The sequence below is a fragment of the Nycticebus coucang genome, chromosome 21 (genome assembly GCF_027406575.1).
Source record: "Nycticebus coucang isolate mNycCou1 chromosome 21, mNycCou1.pri, whole genome shotgun sequence".
Taxonomy (NCBI): Eukaryota; Metazoa; Chordata; class Mammalia; order Primates; family Lorisidae; genus Nycticebus; species Nycticebus coucang.
In genome coordinates this window covers 27,793,610-27,812,189 of record NC_069800.1, presented here as the reverse complement: position 1 = coordinate 27,812,189, position 18,580 = coordinate 27,793,610, and the positions used below count along the sequence as shown (strand labels likewise).

The 18,580-nt window shown below is 41.8% G+C and overlaps 1 protein-coding gene across 6 annotated transcripts in view; it reads left to right on the top strand.

The window, feature by feature from the left end:
- The window catches only part of PLCB4 (phospholipase C beta 4), a 454,629-nt gene that overhangs the window by 328,858 nt on the left and 107,191 nt on the right, over nucleotides 1-18,580 (top strand). For all 6 annotated transcript variants that reach the window (XM_053574237.1, XM_053574236.1, XM_053574241.1 and 3 more), the window contains one exon: nucleotides 15,542-15,621. In XM_053574237.1, coding sequence (XP_053430212.1) covers nucleotides 15,542-15,621 — 80 coding nt within the window. The remainder of the gene's footprint in view (nucleotides 1-15,541; nucleotides 15,622-18,580) is intronic.

Genomic DNA, 18,580 nt, shown 5'->3' with positions numbered 1-18,580 from the left:
ACTGATGAAAGTTTACTCACTATATTGCCTTACAGTTTTTTTTTTTTTTTTTGAGGCTCGAGTGTTTGATGCATGGATGTCTGATTGTTATTTTTTTTTTCAGGTTTCCAAGACTGAAAATTGTCATTTTCTTGCTTTTTTCTTTAAATTCTTCTGAATTCTTTAGAAACAAATTAATGAGGGGCATTAAGAAGCTTTCTGGAGGGCAGAGCTGTGAATCCAAGCAAATAAGTGGGTATACGTGTCTAACTTTAAAATACCCCATCCCACCTAGGAGTTTTCTTCTTGCCAAATAAAGATAATCTTGTTTATTGATTTTATTGCTGGGCTGGATTTAGAACAGCCATGTTCATCAGTGAATCTGTGGGTGTTCACTGGAGGGTGAAACCTTGGGCCCACGTGTTCCCACTCTGGCTGCTTCTTTGCCTTGTTGGTTCTCATTTGCCCGCTGCAAAACCATCTGTCCTAAAATCCACCACTTCAGTGTCTCATTCATGGCTCTCTGAACTCTAAACATTTCTTTATTCGCACATCACCAAAAACCTCAGTCTTCTTTAGACCCGACGTTGTGAACTCAGATACTTTTAGGAGCCAGGAAGATGACGTGAATAAGGAAAAAGCACCAGCCAAAGAAAAATAGGGTCAGCATGGACATCGGCAATGTGGGGGACGCACGCCCTGTTAATGGGAGCGGCATCCCCTCACTCTCACCCATTTTCCAACTACCACAATCTGGGCCTGAGTTTGCTAGAGTGTTGTTGATTTTTTTTTTCCCATGAAATTCCAAACGTCTGGATTTTTTTATATGAATCTTCTAATGTTAAAATGTTGACACATATTCATTGTTTTAAACCCTGTGCCAAATGATGAACACGTCTGTGGATCGTGTGGAAGCTTAGCTGTAGACGTCAGGCAGTGTGAAGCATGAATGCACTTGTACTAAGGTGAATGGTAATGTTCACTGAGTGTGTCACCTGACTGGCATTTTAAATGAAGTGGCCTGTTTTTTTCCCTTTATTTCTTCGTTCAGCTACTCAAGAATTATTTTGTGATGAATGCTAAAGTTGGGCAAATCATTTCAACTCTATTAGTCTTTTTATCCTCATTTGTAAAAGAAGGGAGGACAAGGTGGGTGAATTGCTTGAGTTCAGGAGTTCGAGACCAGCCTGAGCAAGAGCAAGACCTCCGTCTTTACTAAAAATAGAAAAATTAGCAGAGCATGGTGGTGGACACCTGTAGTTCTAGCTACTCAGGAGGCTGAGGCAAGAGGATCACTTGAGTCCAAGAGTTTGAGGTTGCTGTGATGACATCACGGCACTCTACCCAGGTGACAGTGTCTCAAAAAAAAAAAAAGAAAGAAAGAAAAGAATAAGAAGGGATTTGTATCACACATTCCTTGAAGTTACCTTTTCTTATAAGACTTAAGAACTCTCTTTGCAAAGTGAGGTGTCCCAGCAGCCAAAAAATAAAAACAACAGTAAACCTCGATCTTTATTAGGCAGGAGGAAAACCCCCAGGTGGGATGGGGTGTTTTCAAGGTGGGCACGTGCTTTCCTTCCTGTTTGCTCGAATTCGCAGCTCTGCTCTCCAAAAAACTTAATGCCCCTTGTTAATTTGTTTCCAGTGAACTCAGAAGAATTTAAAGAAAAAAAATAAAAAATAAAATGCCAGTTTTCAGGCTTAGAAACATGAAAAAGAAATAATGATCACATAGACATCCCTTCGTCCCATATCTCACACTTGAGGCTCAAAAACCTGTGAGGCCACACAGTGAAGAAATCTCAATCAGTCAATATACTGGGGTTCGGATGGTGGACGGAAGATTCAGGTTTATAGTTTAGCTGGGTTAGTAGTCAGCAGGGTCTTGGTTACTTGTACACACGTGGAAGTTCCTAGGTTAGTTTAACTAGGACAACATCGCTTGCCCTAAGGTCAGGCAGGAGTTAGACTACTAGGATGGAGGTAGTTCCATAAATAAGCAGGCATTGTACCTAGAGCAGTGTTTTTCAACCTTTTTTTATCTCTTGGCTCACTTGAAACTATAGTTAAACTTCCGCAGCACACTTAATGTTGATCAAAAAAAAAAAAAGTGAAACAAAGAATGTACTTACTATGCTTTGAACTTCTTTCAAAAATAATTTCATTAACAATCTTTAAAAATTTTCACAGCACACTTACGATCCTCTCATGGCACACCGGTTGAAATCACTGACCTAGAGGAAGGAAGGCCTGCTGGTCACATTACAGTGATGTTCATGGCGGTGGACAGTCCACTAGAGGCTGTACAGATGTGAGTTAGGACATGAGCAAAGATACAGAAGCAGAGAAATGGACCCACAATGTTTGGTCCGTAAGACCAGAGTGAACATTTTTTATTGGGAAATAGGAAGGTGTGGTTAAGACCATGAACTCCTCCTTTGAATGCCAAGCTGAAATACTTCGGAGACATATTCTAAAGAGTCTAGGGAGGTATTGAAAGGTCATGATAATGTTGGAAGTGGGGTCCCACATGAGATTTACATTGTAAGAATATTGAAATGTGGTGGTTATCACTGGCATGAGATTAATACGGGGGTGAGAGCCCTGTCACTCAAAGTACGGTAATGGACTATCCAGTAATGGACCATCGGTCGTGGACCAGTGGGGGGGATCACTGGGGAGCTTGTTAGAAATGCAGGAACTTAGGCTGAGTCAGAATCTGCACTTGAACAAGATCCCTTTTAACAACATGCGTCCTATGCACAAAGTCCCAGAGAGGGGTCCTGAGATGCGCTACTAGAAAATCAGTTGTTCTTGGCTTTAACTGGTTACACAAGGAGGAAGGACCTGAGAAGCACTTGAATGTGAGAACCAGAGGATTTGTTCATGGGTAAAGTTAGAGAAGCAGCTAAGGTGGAAACCAGATTTTGAGTCTGATTAACAGGGAACGTGATGATACAGTTAACTGGAAATCGAGGGCCTGATTACTGTGGGTCAGAAAGAGAAAGGGGAAATGACTTTGTTTAAAACATATTCTCTGAGGGATCTGTCACAGGACCTGCTGTGGCCCGTAGGATGGGAAGGAGATCTTATACTACTTAAGACCCTCAGGGGCTTGTCCGCAGGGCTGTCCCTGTGGTGTACATCTCATCCAGTTGACATTCTGTAAGTGACTATCTTTTGAAGCCCCCTACTTCCTTAAAGAGTCAAATGTGGATTTTTAACTGTCATTTTTCTTAGCACTAGACTTACTTAAAGTGCCTCATCAAAAATGCATGTTCAGGGCAGCACCTGTGGCTCAGTGGGTAGGGCACTGGCCCCATATACCGAGGGTGGTGGGTTCGAACCCGGCCCTGGCCAAACTGCAAAAACAACAACAAAAATAGCTGGGCATTGTGGACAACAAAAATATCCTGTAGTCCCAGCTACTCGGGAGGCTGAGGCAAGAGAATTGCCTAAGCCGAGGAGTTTGAGGTTGCTGTGAGCTGTGGCACCATGGCACTCTACTGAGGGCGATAAAGTGAGACTCTGTCTCTTAAAAAAAAAAGAAAAAAATGCAAGTTCAGAGGAACAGGGAAATGGGGCTAGAGAAGGTTGTGCTGTTGTTTTCAGGGAGTTTTGTCACCTGTATCATTGAGGTCGTTTTCTTGGAGGAGCAAAGAGGGGAAGAAGCCTCAATCCTGAGCTTAATACCTGTCTTTGACTATTCTGACCCCATTGGCAAAGTCATTTCAAATATTTGCATGGACAGTGCATTTTTAAATGGTTGGCTAGTGTTTTCTGATGCAAAAGTAGCATTATTGTTCATCGTAGAATGTGTTTTTGCACTGTCGTCTACGTAGAAAGTACAGGAGAGTAAAAATAAAATAAAAATCCCAGAGAGTGCAGTCCCCCTTCTGTGGCTATTATTAAAAACGCAGGCAAATTTACATAACATAAAATTAACCCTTTTAAAGTGGACAGTTGGGATCCAGTGCTATTTAACTATAGCCACAGTGTTGGGCAACTACTTCCTCTATCTAGTTTCAGAACATTTTCATCCTCCCCCCAAAAAGGAAACCTGGGCCCACTAAGCTGTTCTTCCCCATTTCCTTTATCCACAACCCTGGAAGCACTCTGACTCTGACGTGCCCTATTAATGCACACACGATTTTCTTATTTATATGCAACTGGACTCAGGCTGTGTATAGAGTTTCATATACTGCCTTTTATCATTCAATTTTTTTTATTGAATGCATTTCCCTGGTCATTAAAACTTTTTTGTGGGCTTCAGTGTATTTGTGTAACTCCCCAGGGTTTGCAAGATGAATTTTGTTGGTGTTCTCAGCTCTTGCTTCTCTAGAAACCTTCTGGGCACTTGTGTGTGGAATGCTATGCTCTCCATAGGGCACATGGTTTTCATTGCAGGGGCCTCTTTCACCTGCTTTTCATGAACCTGACAGGTCTTATAGAAGAGACTGTAGGCCCAGCCCAGGGCAGCTCATTTTGTCCCAGTTGCAAGCCCTATCAAATGACTCCACTAAGGGAGTGCAAAATGAATTACTCTAGTTGCACCAGAAGCGTAATATGAAGTTTGGATTTCACCTCTTGGCCCCTGGGAGAGAAAAATGTCACAGGCTTTAAATTGCTTTTCCATTTTTCCACATAACTCCAGTTTTCACTACTGGCAAAAATTGCCTCTGGGAACATAATGTATGCATGACATGGCCCATACGTATTTGTGTGTTTTCTCATCTGTGGGGTATAATTACAAAAATGGATCGCGTGGGGAGGTGGGCAGCACACCTGGCCTTGGATGAGACACCATTGGCTCCAAGCTCAATGATCTGGAACAAGTAATTTAATAACCATAATTGGGGGTTGGAACGTGTAGCCCATGGGCTGAACACAGGCCTCAGCCTGATTTTGTATGACCAGTAAAGAGTGGCCTTTATATATTTGAAAGGTTGTTTAAAAGAACACACACACAGATACTCAAACTGTACAGCAGAGAACCATATGTGGCCCCTAAAGCCTAAAATATTTATTATCTGGCTCTTTACAGAAAAAATTTTGCTGACTCCTAACAATAAAGATAATAGAAGCAGAGGGGATTTTTTTCAATTATATTTTGTAACAGACACAGTTCAAAGCGCTTCGTATATATTATCTTAGTTAATTCTCACAAGAACTCTATGGGATAGGTATTATGATTATCCTCATTTTACAGAGGAAGACATCGGCCCAGAGAGGTTGAGTAACTTACCCAAGGTCACACAGCCCAATAAGTGATGCTTTAAACCCACTTTAGATCCTGAATTCTATCATTGCCCTGTGCTGCAAGTCACAATTGCCTAATTTTTCTCACCTGTATAAAGATTGAGGCTGAACAGCTTCTTCCATCTGAAACTCTATCTGATTTTAATGTGCTTTTTAGGTAAACGTATACAGAAAATGCACTCACAGAGCAATACTTCCCATGGTGGGGTCAGAAAAACAGATTTTTTTAAAAAAATCCACACATAAAAGGGGTTCCCTGATCAAATGAGTGTGAGAAAGCCTTTAGACAGTTTCTTTATTAGAAGTGCTCTCAGAAGTATTATTATTTTTATATGAATCTGGACTATTTCCCACACCTATTTTTTTTTTTCCTGTGGAAGGAACAGCAATGAAAATCTTTCAGAACTGTTGTACTAGAAAAAGTCAGTAAGTGATGTAATGAAGGCATTATTCAGCCTGATGTTTTTCCAGAAGTATCAGAACAATGTTGGAATCCAGGCACTGAGTCACTTGTTTTTATGTTTTACCATATTACATATTTTCTCTGTTTTCCTCCTGCCCTGGTTTTTGCTGTGTGTGTGGCGGGGGGAGTTTCTTTTCCTAGAGAGTTAGATGATGAAACACAGGCCCATTTTGATTGCTTTTAGTAGCTCTTATATTAAAAGTCCTATTTAGTTTACAGGATTACCTATAGATTTGATTTGCCTGAACTAAATAGATTAATGCTGCCTGGATAAGAGTTAGCCAGAGGCTCCTTGATTGATTGTATTTATCTCAGAGACAGAGCAGGTAACATGCAAGTTGCAATACTATTTACTTTGCCATGACCTAATTTGCCAACATGTCAACTGGTACATGTCAGAAAAAATGTGACCTTGGGAATTGTAAATAAAAGCCATGAGCCAAAGAAAGAACTTTATGAATGCCTTTTAATTCACCAGCTGTTTACTTATCCCTTACCAGCCATACGTTGCAAATTTGACAGTGTGGAGACAAAAAAAAAAATACACTCTGAGAAAATTGACAGCTTCTGACTGGCATAAGAACGTGCTCTAGATTTTCAAAAAATTTTAAAATTCCCCAATTATTTTAGAGCTCTCTGTATGGATGCTAACTATGTGTTACGTAAAATAAGCTGAGTATTTTCTTTTATTTTTGAATGATTGCTGGGTTTACAGAAATGTGGCTGCTTCATGAACTTGGAGGTACTAAAGTATGTCATGTTCATATTGCTTATATCATCAACCACGTGGGCTCACACGCCCCGACTGCACGTTTGTGTATGTTTTCCTCCTTCTGATTGTCATGTATGTGACCGTATAGTTATTGTAGAAGATATTCAAAAGTAGATTCTAGATTCGGTTATTTGGGACAAGATCCTATAGATCCAATAGGACGCGGTTAGAGGGTATCAATACAATCAGGCTTAGGCAATGCAAAAAAATAGGTCTTAGGAATGCTAACAAACAAACCCATTTGGTATGGAAATTTGACACTTCTGCCTCTGAATGACAACCAAGAACCACACAGGTGTCCTCTCCTTTCACATGATTACAGTATTTAGAAGTCTAGAGGTTCTTTTTGACCTAACATCCAGTGTTGCAAAGATAACCAACCAGGCTAACAGGCTGTTTTTACTGTCTGTGAGTGACTAAACAAATTTTGACTAAGAATCTATAAATATTACCCAGGCCCGTCCAATTCTATCTTTCAAGCACAGCCATCTATATTCATAGACGGCAGCTTATTTCCTGCCCAAATATTCATTGGCTGTGCTCTGAAGGTAATCTAAGAATCAGACAGCACTTAATACATTGTTTCTTTAACGTTGATCAACTTCACTCTGCCCAGAGACCAGCAGGTGCACAATTTGTGTTATCTGGAAGACATTCAGTCTACTTCAAAACAAAAGGCCCCAGTTGCGCGCTTTCTCTCTCTTTGTCCCCCCCACCCCCATCAATTATTTCTTTTGGAATATGAAAACTTTATGAGAATTATTATTGACTTCCCAAGGGCTTTTGAGATTACTATTGGGTGTCTCTTTACTATTTCTTATTGATAAGTTTTACTAATTTAACCTTCTATCCTGAGTTTATCAACTGGACTCGTCTAGAATGGTGGCTTTGTTCTTTTATGATGCATGAAATTTTTCACTGTTTTCCTACACTCTTCCTTCACAGCTTATAGTGAAGCTCAGGTTCCTCTGCCTGGCTTGTTCTCACCGTCATCACTGTCACGGTTTGTCCTCTTGACCATGTGAGTTTCTGACACTGACGTCAATATCTTGTGAGATGAACATTTAGTTACCTGCACTTGCCTCTTCTTGGCAGAGCCAGGAGAAAGCAGTTGACTTGAAAGAGAGAAATTGTTTTATTTCTTAACATGACTTAGCAGTTGATCTCTGATATACAAACAAATGGTAGTTCTGGTCCTATTTAATTTTAGGATGGATTTAGTGCCCTAGATAAGTATAATCAAAGGATAAAATGTTAATGTTATTTGTCAAATAGTGCCTATGTTATCAACCTCTTCACTTTCTACCTTTACCCCAGGGTATTATAATTCCTAGGCCTCCAGTTTGGGGTCAAATGCCAGGGAGACACAGGCTTTCAGGATGCTGGCCTTGCACTTCTGGTTGCTATTTCTACTGTGCTGGTATCAGTCTTGGTCCTTTGGGTCTGATGACTTGACATTTGGTGGCCCAAGTCATGTTCTGATCAATGTATCCCAGTTCTTGGAAGTGGACCTCTGATTTTTGTACCATTATCACCTAGTAGAGTGTTCTCTCAAGAACCTCAGGCCCTCCAGACCAGGATGGTCTTAAGCAGGAGGAGCTGTTGCTTCTAACAAGCTTCCTCTGGGCCAGCTCCCTGCTGCCTGACCGGTCCTGTGAATCAGCAGCTTCTGGATTACCTGTGGCTACAGACCATCCTTTTAGCCAACTGCTCTATGGCTGCCTGTTTTGTTTTTATAATGCCAGTAACTTTCTTTAAAATATTCTAGCATCTACGGTGTGTGTGTGAGAGAGGGAGAATTTTAGTCTAAAACTGGGAAAATGGATTTAGTATTTTAAGTGCCCCAGTTGTTAGTACTCACCCTAAGGATAGTTAGTGTTTAAAAAACTTAAAATCCTCAAGGTCAAATCATATATAAATTATATCTCAATAGAGTAGATTAAAAACAATATAGATCTACTCTCCTGAGGGCCACCTACACATCCTCTTCCGTTATCCTTATCTCTCGTGAGCACCAGAAACTCTGGTACTAACATACTGCAGCGATCGCCACATTAGAGTCACCTGGAGGGCTTGCTAAAACGCGATTACCAGGCCTGACTCCCAGGCGTGCTGATTCTGCAGGTTTGGGGAGGGCCTGAGAACTGATACATCTGATGAGCTCCTGTGTGATGTTCAAGGTGCCAATCAGGGGCCCGCACTTGAGAATTGCTGGAATAATGGAGACCGGAAATGCATTTTCTTTGGCAGGCTTCTTAGTGGTACTCAAGATACATGATTTACCCAGAAATAGCATACAAGCCCTGCCACCCTTGGTGAGGCCAGGGCACAAGAATTGGGCAAGCCTATATGCCTACCTGACATCTCTTGGAAGCTTAAGAGAAATGCAGGATCTCAGGGCAGATACTTAGACCTACTGAATCCAACTCTACTTTAACAAACTTTCCAGGTGATCCTAACGCACATTAAAATTGAAAAACACTTGCCTAAACCAAATTTAGTTCTCATCATCTGATACAATAGTCCTTAATTGTAGGTTCACATTAGAATTATCTGCAGTGTTGAAAAAGTAGATTGATGGCCCAACACACCCTAGTTGTTAATTAGAATCTCTAGAGGTGGGAGCCAGACTTCTGAAATGTCTTATACGCACCCCCGGGTAATTCTAAGTATAACAGTTACTGGGAACTATGAATGTCGGCTTGAAGTTCCATCTACATAGGTTTCTTTTAACAATTGACTTGCTAGAAATCTCTTTCCTTCAGCCTGCCCTTAAAGTTAAATACTGTCAATTTAATGCCAACTAATACCTTCTTAAAATTGAAATGAAGTGATTTTATTTGCCACGCTTTTGTAGACTCGTAAGAGAAAATACGTTGGTGATTTATCTACAGTCTCTATTTTAGAACCTGAGCCACTGACTCTATTTTGAGGCAGTCTAAAGCTCAACTGCCTTTGTAAAACTGAATTTCTAATTTAAGATGAAAGTGTAATTACTTCACTTTATAGTATTTATTTGGAGATTTATGGAATTTTGTGATTTTACATTATAAGTACCTTATATATAATCTTGTCTTAGGCAAGACTAGACCCTGTGGAAATCTTTATTCAAAAAGCTTCATAGTTAGTTCTAAGTACGTGGGTCTTATTTCTCTGCTTGAATGCCTGCACTATTCTCTCACCAGAACTACTGTGTAAAGGCATCAAAAGTTGTATTTCAAATTATATGAATTTCTGACTTCTTTTATTTGAGCAAATGAAAACTGATAGAGCAGTAAGGCACCCTGAGAATGCCCCACTGAAAAGATGACCCTTTTCTTTTTTGCAGTTTTTGGTCGGGGCCAGGTTTGAACTCACCATCTCTGGTATGGGGCCAGCGCCCTACCCCTTTGAGCCACAGGCACCTCCCAGTAGATGACCCTTTTCTTATCCTTCTTTACTTTAAAACAAAACAAGATTTATGAGTTTCAGGTACCAAGAAGTTCCCATGTTTTAAGTATTTCAGATGGCCCCATTCATTGATTATTCTCACAGCTCAGACATAGGGAAGAAGGAAGTAACTGTCCATAGCATCTTGCATCCTCTTGCTTCCAGAAGCGAGAAGTATGAACTTCAGTTTCCTAAGAACATGCAAGTCAGATTTGTTCAGCCCAGATGGGATGGGTTATGACAAAAACAAAGAGCCAACCAGGAACCAGGAGGGTTCTTTCCAGGGCCATCACTGCAATACTGGACGTCCATCTGAAGTCACGCTGGGAAACATCAGTTCCCTTAGGAAAGGGCTGTGGTTGGAATGTTTGGTTAGAGCATACATTTGTATGTTGAAATCTTAATCCCCAAGGTGATGGCTTTAGGAGGTGGAGCCTTTGGGAGCTGACTGGGTCAGCGAGGTCAGAGCCCTCAGCAATGGGATCGGTTTTCTTATAAAAAAGGCCCAGATATCCACCTCAACCCTTCCACCATGTGAGGACACGGCTGGAAGAGCCATCTGTGAACCAGAAAGCAGTCCCTCACCACACACTGAATCTGTTAGTGCCTTGATCTTGGACTTCCCAGCCCATAGAACTGTCAGAAATAAATTTCTCTTGTTTCTAAGTTACCCAGTGTATAGTATTTTGTTATAAGTTCCTCATAGACTAAACCAGAATCCAACCCAGACCTTCCTAGGTGGGCAATGGAAGGAGGCCTTTATGTTGGGAGAGGCTGTTTTTTTAGACTTGTGCTTCTTAAATTGTAATGTGTACAGGAATCATCTGAGGATCTTGTTAAAAATGCAGATTCTCATTCAATGGGTCTGGGATGAGATCTGAGACTCTGCCTTTCTAACAAGCTGCCAGGAGATGTCTGTACTGTTAGTCTAGGAACCACCTTCTTCTAATAGCACGGGTTTAGAATAGCACAGGTTTAGAATAGCACGTCTTAAATGCGAGTTAGCAAATCAATCACCCAGAAAGCTTATTAGAACACGAATTTCTGTTTCCCATCCTTAGAGACTAATTCACTAAGTGAGGCCTGATCATTTGCATTTCAACAAGTCCTCAGGTGATTTGACATCGCTGGTCCCTGGAGGACACTTTAAGCAGCAAGTCTCAAGTTTACCTTTTAGCAGACTTAGTTAAATGCCTGCAACCACTTCCACCTGTAGCCTTTTCATTTGAAAACAGCGGAAAAGATTAAGGAAGTTGCTACTTTGGAGAAAATTACACAGTAAATTTGGAGACAGCTGCAGGTGTCTGTTTTTTTCACTTTGACAACATGCTTCTTAGAAATAGAATTCTGGAACAACATCTAGAGATAAGAACTGAGATAAAGGACAAGAACCCTGCCTGGAGGGCTGCTGCCTGAATAATAACAGGACTAGTTATTTTAGGATGACAAACTTATTTGTGTATTGAGAAAAGTTAGAAGGACCACAAGCAAAACTTTGTTGGTGGCTGTCTCTTAAAATGAGTCTAATGAGATTGGAGTAATGTTTACTTTTTGTTGTAAAGTTTTTCTCATTACAAAGGATTTTTAAATATTGCTTTCTAATTAAGCAGAAAAAAACTAACCTGTGAACACAGGAGAAAAGTCATGAGATATATGCTCAGTGTTAAGTTCATGTATTTTTTTAATTTAAGTTTTGTTATAACTTTGTCTCCCTATGTTTTTTGCAAGAGAAAGGGATTATTTTTGTCTATGCCAGTTCTAGTGTTTTAGGGTCAAAGGTGATAGATAAGAGAAAGATCCAGACATTTGCCTGGAAACTGGACGAGTTTCAGGAGTCCCAGAGGAGAAGTCAAAAGTTCCCAGGAGAGAATTAGAGGCAGTTCCTGTCCCCAAATGATTTAACACAAGCCCTCAAGAGTTTCCTAAAGGATCTTTTCCCACTTTTTCTCACTTTAGAAGAGTTCAAATAAACTTTAATTCAGGAGAAGTTGAGAAAATATTAACAGCTGAAAAAAAATGGTAGAACAGTAGCAACATGCTGGGGAACATGCCAGTGGGGACATCAGCACCTGTGCCATCCTACGAGCTGGACAGGCTGCACGCGTCCACTGGGGATGGCGGATGAGAAGGAAGGCGGCCAGTGTGTCTGGAATCATTTCACGGGTGTATCACCATCACGCAGAAGTATGTGCTCCAAAAGGCTCCAAGATGTGCCTCGTGGCACATTAGGTAGATGACGGTCATATAAGCCTATTTTCAGCTGTTCAGAAGAATATCTAAGTTGCAGTTTATTGCTTCTGTTAATCTGGAATTAATTAAAGAAGTTGATGGACTTCTAGTTCACTCCTAGCATAACATTCCAACAAAACTAAGACTCTGCTGACCCCTGCTGGCATTTCATCTATTTTATGTTAAAAAACAACAACAAAACAAGACAAAGAAGCAGGTTTTTGTTTTTGTTTTTCCTACAGTCCTTTGGCCTTACTATGCTGAGTGCACTAAGTGTACTTTCCCTGAATCAATAGAAGAAAGTCTGAAGGGACCTTTCCACACCATGGAGGGGGCAGGGAGGGGAAGCCATTGGGTGAAGCCCTGATGTGAAGGGGATGATAACAGAGCTTTTACTGCCTGTCTGCCCTGTGTCGTCTGCTCTGTGACCCTGCGCAAGACCCTTGACCTCGCTTTTGTCGTTACTAAGAGAAGGAAGCAGCCATCTCCCATCTTAGTGCCCTTTCGGGCCTCTGAGTATTCTTGGTGGCATCTTGTACTAATTGTAACATGGGTTCTGTCACTGGAGTGACAACCTCAAAGGTCACTCTGAGTGAACTTTCCGCCCCAAATAAACAAGAATCTTCATCACTATGGTATTTTCAAAAGATGGGTGAAAGTTGTTTAAGCCTCTTCAAAGCTCGCTATCTCTATAATTTATTTCTAGAAACAACTAAATTAGAATGATCAGACAAAGCCAGTAAACAGTCTCAGAAATTGTCCACTTTTCTGCCCTGGGATACCATGAACTTTTGTCTTGTATTTTGGAACATGTAACAAGCCTTCAGGTTGGGAAAATGCTTCCCAGTTAATGCCAACTAGTTTATTTGTGCTTTTTCTGTCTGTTTTTTGGGAAACTCTGTGTGGGCCTGTGGTTTGTTAGGCCAATAACAGCATATTTGATATTCCCCAAGGAGTTATGGCCCATATTTTTAGCCTGACAGAGGAAGTGCGGTCTGACCATGAAAAGTAATTGAAGCATTTCTTTAATGCTACTGTTTCCTTTCTTCCTCACCCTTCAGAATCCTGACTTCACCATTCTGTTTGCTGAGGCTTTCAATGTTATTTATAGTTATCAAAAAATGACCTTTGCTCATGATAAAAGAAAAATTTACCTCTGTAGTTCCTATCTTCCTTCGGAAAGCTGTTAAGTATGACTTGAGGCAGTAGAAACTTATGTTTACACACATGATAATGGCTACTATCAAAAATCTCAAAACTCTCAGAAAGCAGTAAGTGTTAGGGTGTAGGAAGAAATGAGCCCTCGTGCGCTGTTTGTGGGACTGTAAAAGTCTACAGCTGCTGTGGAAAACAGTATGATGGTCTCTCTAAAAGTTAAAAATATGACCCGGTAATTCTACTTCTTGTTGTTCATCCATAATAATAGAAAGCAGGAACTGGAGTTATTAGTGTGCATTAGTGTTGTCAATAGCCAAGGAATATAAGCAACCCTAGGGTCCATCAGAGATGAATGAATGTTCAGTGGAATATTATGTAGCCTTTAAAAGGCATAAAGTTTCGTGTGGCACATAGTACATGGAAGAGCCTTGAGGACACTGTGCTGAGGGAAGCGAGCATCACAGAAGGACTGGTTCTGCGTGACTGTCCTTATACCAGGAGCTAGAGTAGTCAGAATCACAGAGATGGAGCGTAGGATGGTGGTTACCAAGGACTGGGAAGAGGGACTGGGGAGCTAGTGCTCACCAGGTCCAGAGCTTTAGGTTTGCAAGATGAGAAGCTCTCGGAGATAGATGAGTGCACCACTGGGAGAGCGCGCTTTGTGCCGCTAAGTGGTTAAGATGATGCATTTTATGATACGTCTGTTTCGCCATAATTAAAATTAAAAGAATTATTAAATACCAACAATAAAGCAAAACAAAAACGTGCTCTGTTAGAGCTCAGTCTCACCTCTGTCCTTGCAGAGATTAATTCGTTTGACCATTTTAAACCTCTCAGTACTATGCGGTGATGTCCTAAAGTCATACCTATGAGGATGAAAATGTTCTTTATCCAGCTCAGAGCCTACAGCACAGTGTCTGTGCGTGCCAGCCACATACACCAAAGCTGATGGGTTTGAACTTGGCCCAGGCCAGCTAAACAACAATGACGACTGCAACCAAAAATAGCCGGGCATTGTGGTGGGCACCTGTAGTCCCAGCTACTTGGGAGGCTGAGGCAAGAGAATCGCTTAAGCCAAGGAGTTTGAGGTTGCTCTGAGCTATGACATCACAGCACTCTACTGAGGGTGAAATAGTGAGACTCTGTCCAAACAAACAAAAAGAAGAAAATGTTCTGCATCCACATTGTCTCATGTGGTAGCCATCGCCCTGTGTTGGCTTTTGAGTGCTTGAAATGTGACTAGTTCAGCTGAAACTCTGAATTTTATATTTATTAAATTTAAATAACCATATATGGGTAGTGGCTAGCCTGGTGGACAGTGCAGGTAGAGTTTACATCTATATTACTGTCAATTGCTCAGCGCTGAGCCGTAAACCTAAATGGTTGGGCTGTAAACCCAAGATGGTAAGGAATCAGCTTATTGGTGAGCCACAGTTCTATTATAACAACAGTATCAATTTGCTATAAAGTATTTTGCCAAAGGTGCGATTCTTTTATGGAATTCATTGGCATCTGTTTACTGGAACCAAGGACAGAGTTAGTCTTAATTCACGGGCTAGCCTTTCCTAGCAAACGCCCTTTTAGAGACCTAAATTCCTTTACTGCGTGCACAGTCTTTCTTCACCTTTCCTTGTAAATCCACGGAGTGATGGTATGAATTGCAACTGAGGTCCAAGAATTGCAACTCAGGTCCTTATACATTAAGTGAGCCATAGCACTGTTTGCTCTGGGTACCCTGTCAGTCATAGAACATTATATTTATTAAAGCTTTGCTGGAAAACACAGCCAGGTAAGGTACACCACAAATTCTTAGATTGAAAAAAAAATCACACAGTAAATTAGATGAACCTGTATGTATTTATCCTATAAAGTGGTGATAGTTAAATATGTCACAAAGTATTACATGACATTGGTTAGAATTAAGTGAAGATAGCCAGCAACTGCAACGGGTCTTATGTTTAAACAGGCTGCAAAAAGAAAAGCCAGCAAGTAAATCAGCGGGCAGCATTCCTTTGTGGCACCCAATATTTGATAACACTATCAATGACACACACATCTTTATGGAAGGAATGTGAAAGCTGTCTATTAAAAAATGAAGTATAAACATGTGAAACGTTGATGGCTGTGTGGCAGGAAGGGGATGACAGAAATGTTTTCATTACACAAAATGGATTCAGTCTATCTAATAAAAACAACCATATTTGGCTCACAGTGATTTGCTCACCCAGAACATTTTTTCCTGTCTCTTTCAGCCATGGGTAGAAGGCCTGAGATCCATCATACACAACTTCAGGGCCAACAACGTCAGTCCAATGACGTGCCTGAAGAAACAGTGAGTTTTGCTTGCATTTTGTTCTTTACGGCTACCAAGCAGATGGTCAGGTTAGGAGATGAAAGCCAACTCCTGCTTCCAACACTCCATGCCCCCTGACCTTGGAGGTGCTGACCCACATACACCTGCACTCTTCATACCACCTAGCAGGGCACACCTGATGAACCCATAGCCCAAAACCGCTGTGAAAGGAGTGCTTGATGGCCACAAGATGCCGGAACCTTAGTACCCTGTGTCCCCTGAGTTGGGGTCACTGGCTTTGGTGTCCCAGACTGAGTCTTGTGATGGATAGCTCTGCAAGCCGGGGTCTATAACTGGGCTCTAGGATAGGTCAACCCTCCACTGCTTAAAACTGAGAAATGGGGAGCGTGACCAAGAGAAGTACTTGCACAAGCACCAGGGTCAGGCTGAAAAGGCAGACCTGGCTCCAGGCCCAGGGGAGGCACAAATGTAGTATTTCTAAATATCTTTCTAAAATTCAGCCAATCAGGGATTCAGTTTATCAAGGATTCAATCAAGGATCCAAAGATGCCTTCTGGATTTCTTTATTTCTTCCATACAAAAAGGAAGCTTTTTGTATCAAAAATCCAGCTTACTGTATCAAAAATCCAGAGGGTGATCATAGTGGTAGATTTTAATCCCACCCAGGTAAACCTATTAAAGTAGTGTTTTTCAACCTTTTTATCTGACAACACACTTGAACCTTTACCTCAACTTTTGCAGAACATTTAAATTATGTTTATCAAAAAGAAGAGCCACAAAAGAAAAAAGAATATACTTAACTTTATTTTGAACTTCTTTTTTTTTTAGACAGAGCCTCAAGTTGTTGCCCTGGGTAGAGTGCTGTGACATCACAGTTCACAGCAACCTCCAACTCTTAGGCTCAAGTGATTCTCTTGCCTCAGCCTCCCAAGTAGCTGGGACTACAGGCGCCTGCCACAGTGCCCGGCTATCTTTTGGTTGCAGTTGTCATTGTTGTTTGGTGGGCCCGGGTTGGATTCGATCCCGCCAGCTCTGGTGTATGTGGCTGGCACCTAAGCTGCTTGAGCTACAGGTGCCGAGCCTATTTTGAACTTTAAAAAAAAATTTAATTGATATTATCTTTTTTTTTTTTTTTGAGACAGAGCCTTAAGCTGTCACCCTGAGTAGAGTGCCATGGCATCTTAGCTCAAAGAAACCTCCAATTCCTGGGCTTAAGCAATTCTCTTGCCTCAGCCTCCCAAGTAGCTGGCATAACAGGCACCCGCCACAATGCCCGGCTAATTTTTTTGGTTACAGCCGTCATTGTTGTTTGGCATGCCCCGGACTGAATTCGAACCCACCAGCTCAGGGATATGTGGCTGGCACCTTAGCTGCTTGAGCCACAGGCGCCGAGCCTTAATTGATTATGTTTAAAAACTTTCATGGCACACCTAAGATCCTCTCATGGCACACTGGTTGAAAATCAGTGTTTTAAAGTGACATGAAGATTACTCAAGTAGAAATCTTAACCAAAATTCGACAATTTGAAAAGCAGTGACCTGTGAAGGTCTGAGGCGTCACCTGCCATCACGGGGCCATTGGCAGACCACTGTGAGGTGTCAGGAAAGCCCCTGGAGAAAGGGTAGGGGTCAGCCTGCCATCTCTCCAAACCACATGCTAACTCCAGGAGTGTCATTCATTGTCCTCATTTGGCAAAGGGTTACAAGGTCAGCCCATTAGGCACTTTCCTCTCTTAGCTCCGGTCACTCTGGAGGTGCTCGTGAGTGTGGGCTCTGGGCTGTAATCTCAACTTTGCCACAGCAGAGCTTAGCCTTGTGTCTCATTGTCCTCACCTGTGACTCAAAACCAGCGTGAGGGTGATATTGAAGAGCACCGAGCCTGGCGCCTGGTTTCCAGGTATTCTTTAATCAATGCTATAATTACTTTAGTGCTTATGCTGTCTCTTCAGTTTCCTTTGTGTCCTCTTAGTGGGAGGAATTATTTAGTTTGCCTGTTCCTGGTCCTTGGCAGCTGCTTCTCCCTCTCCTCCGCAGTCACTGTGGCATATTTTCGTAAGGAGAGACCCACTGGATATTTTGATGCTATGGCTTCAGGCACTGATAGTCCCAAAGGATCAAAGGCTATTGGAATGCCTCCTTATACCTAAGTGACCCAAATATCCTCACCTGGTATTACAGCATCGTGCCCAGATCCCTCTGTGGAGCTGAGGTTCACCCAGTCGTCAGCTGTCCTGATGGGCTGGCCAAGGGCCCAAACCTGCCCATTTCCCAGAGAAGTGTCCTCTGCTGAAAGGGAACCTCCATGCCTGGGAGATAATACTCCTCATCGTCCTGGTGGATGCCCATAGCCAATGACAGGCTGAAATGGTAAAATAGGTGCCCTTCTTGCTACCAGGTCTGATGTAGATCACACAAGATCAAGCTGATGGTCCAGCTGGGACCACAACTTTGCGTAGCTCTTTTCCCTGCGCAGTGGGCTTCCTTCACTCTCTTCATCCCAAAAATACCCCCTATATGAGTGTTCACTTGTGCTTTTAGAAAATTTAACACAGAAACTTTACAAAGTATCATGTTCTACAGACTGTTAGACTATTATTGACTAAAAAACAGTGGCAATGGTACTTACTGGCTTAGAGCAGTTTTAGCTCCAAAGTACAGATGAATGTCCAGACAATGTCTCTGTATGTCTGGAAAGCCTGGGGAAAGCAGGAAATTGCTCGCCATCACTTTGAATGGATGAATTACTCTTACCATTGGAAATTAAGGAAGGTGGCCGTAGGAGTGGTGATTTGCAGCCCTGGGAGCTGGGAGTGATGAGTCCCCATAGTCCTTAACCACCAGGCTGGCTGGTGTTCCTGAGCACTGGTGTGTCCCACCACCTTAATGTATCAATAAAGAGCAATAATCAGGAGCAAACCCAGTCACAAATAAGTCCTGACAATGTTTTGCTCAATATAAGCACCCAGTTTTTGAATTCA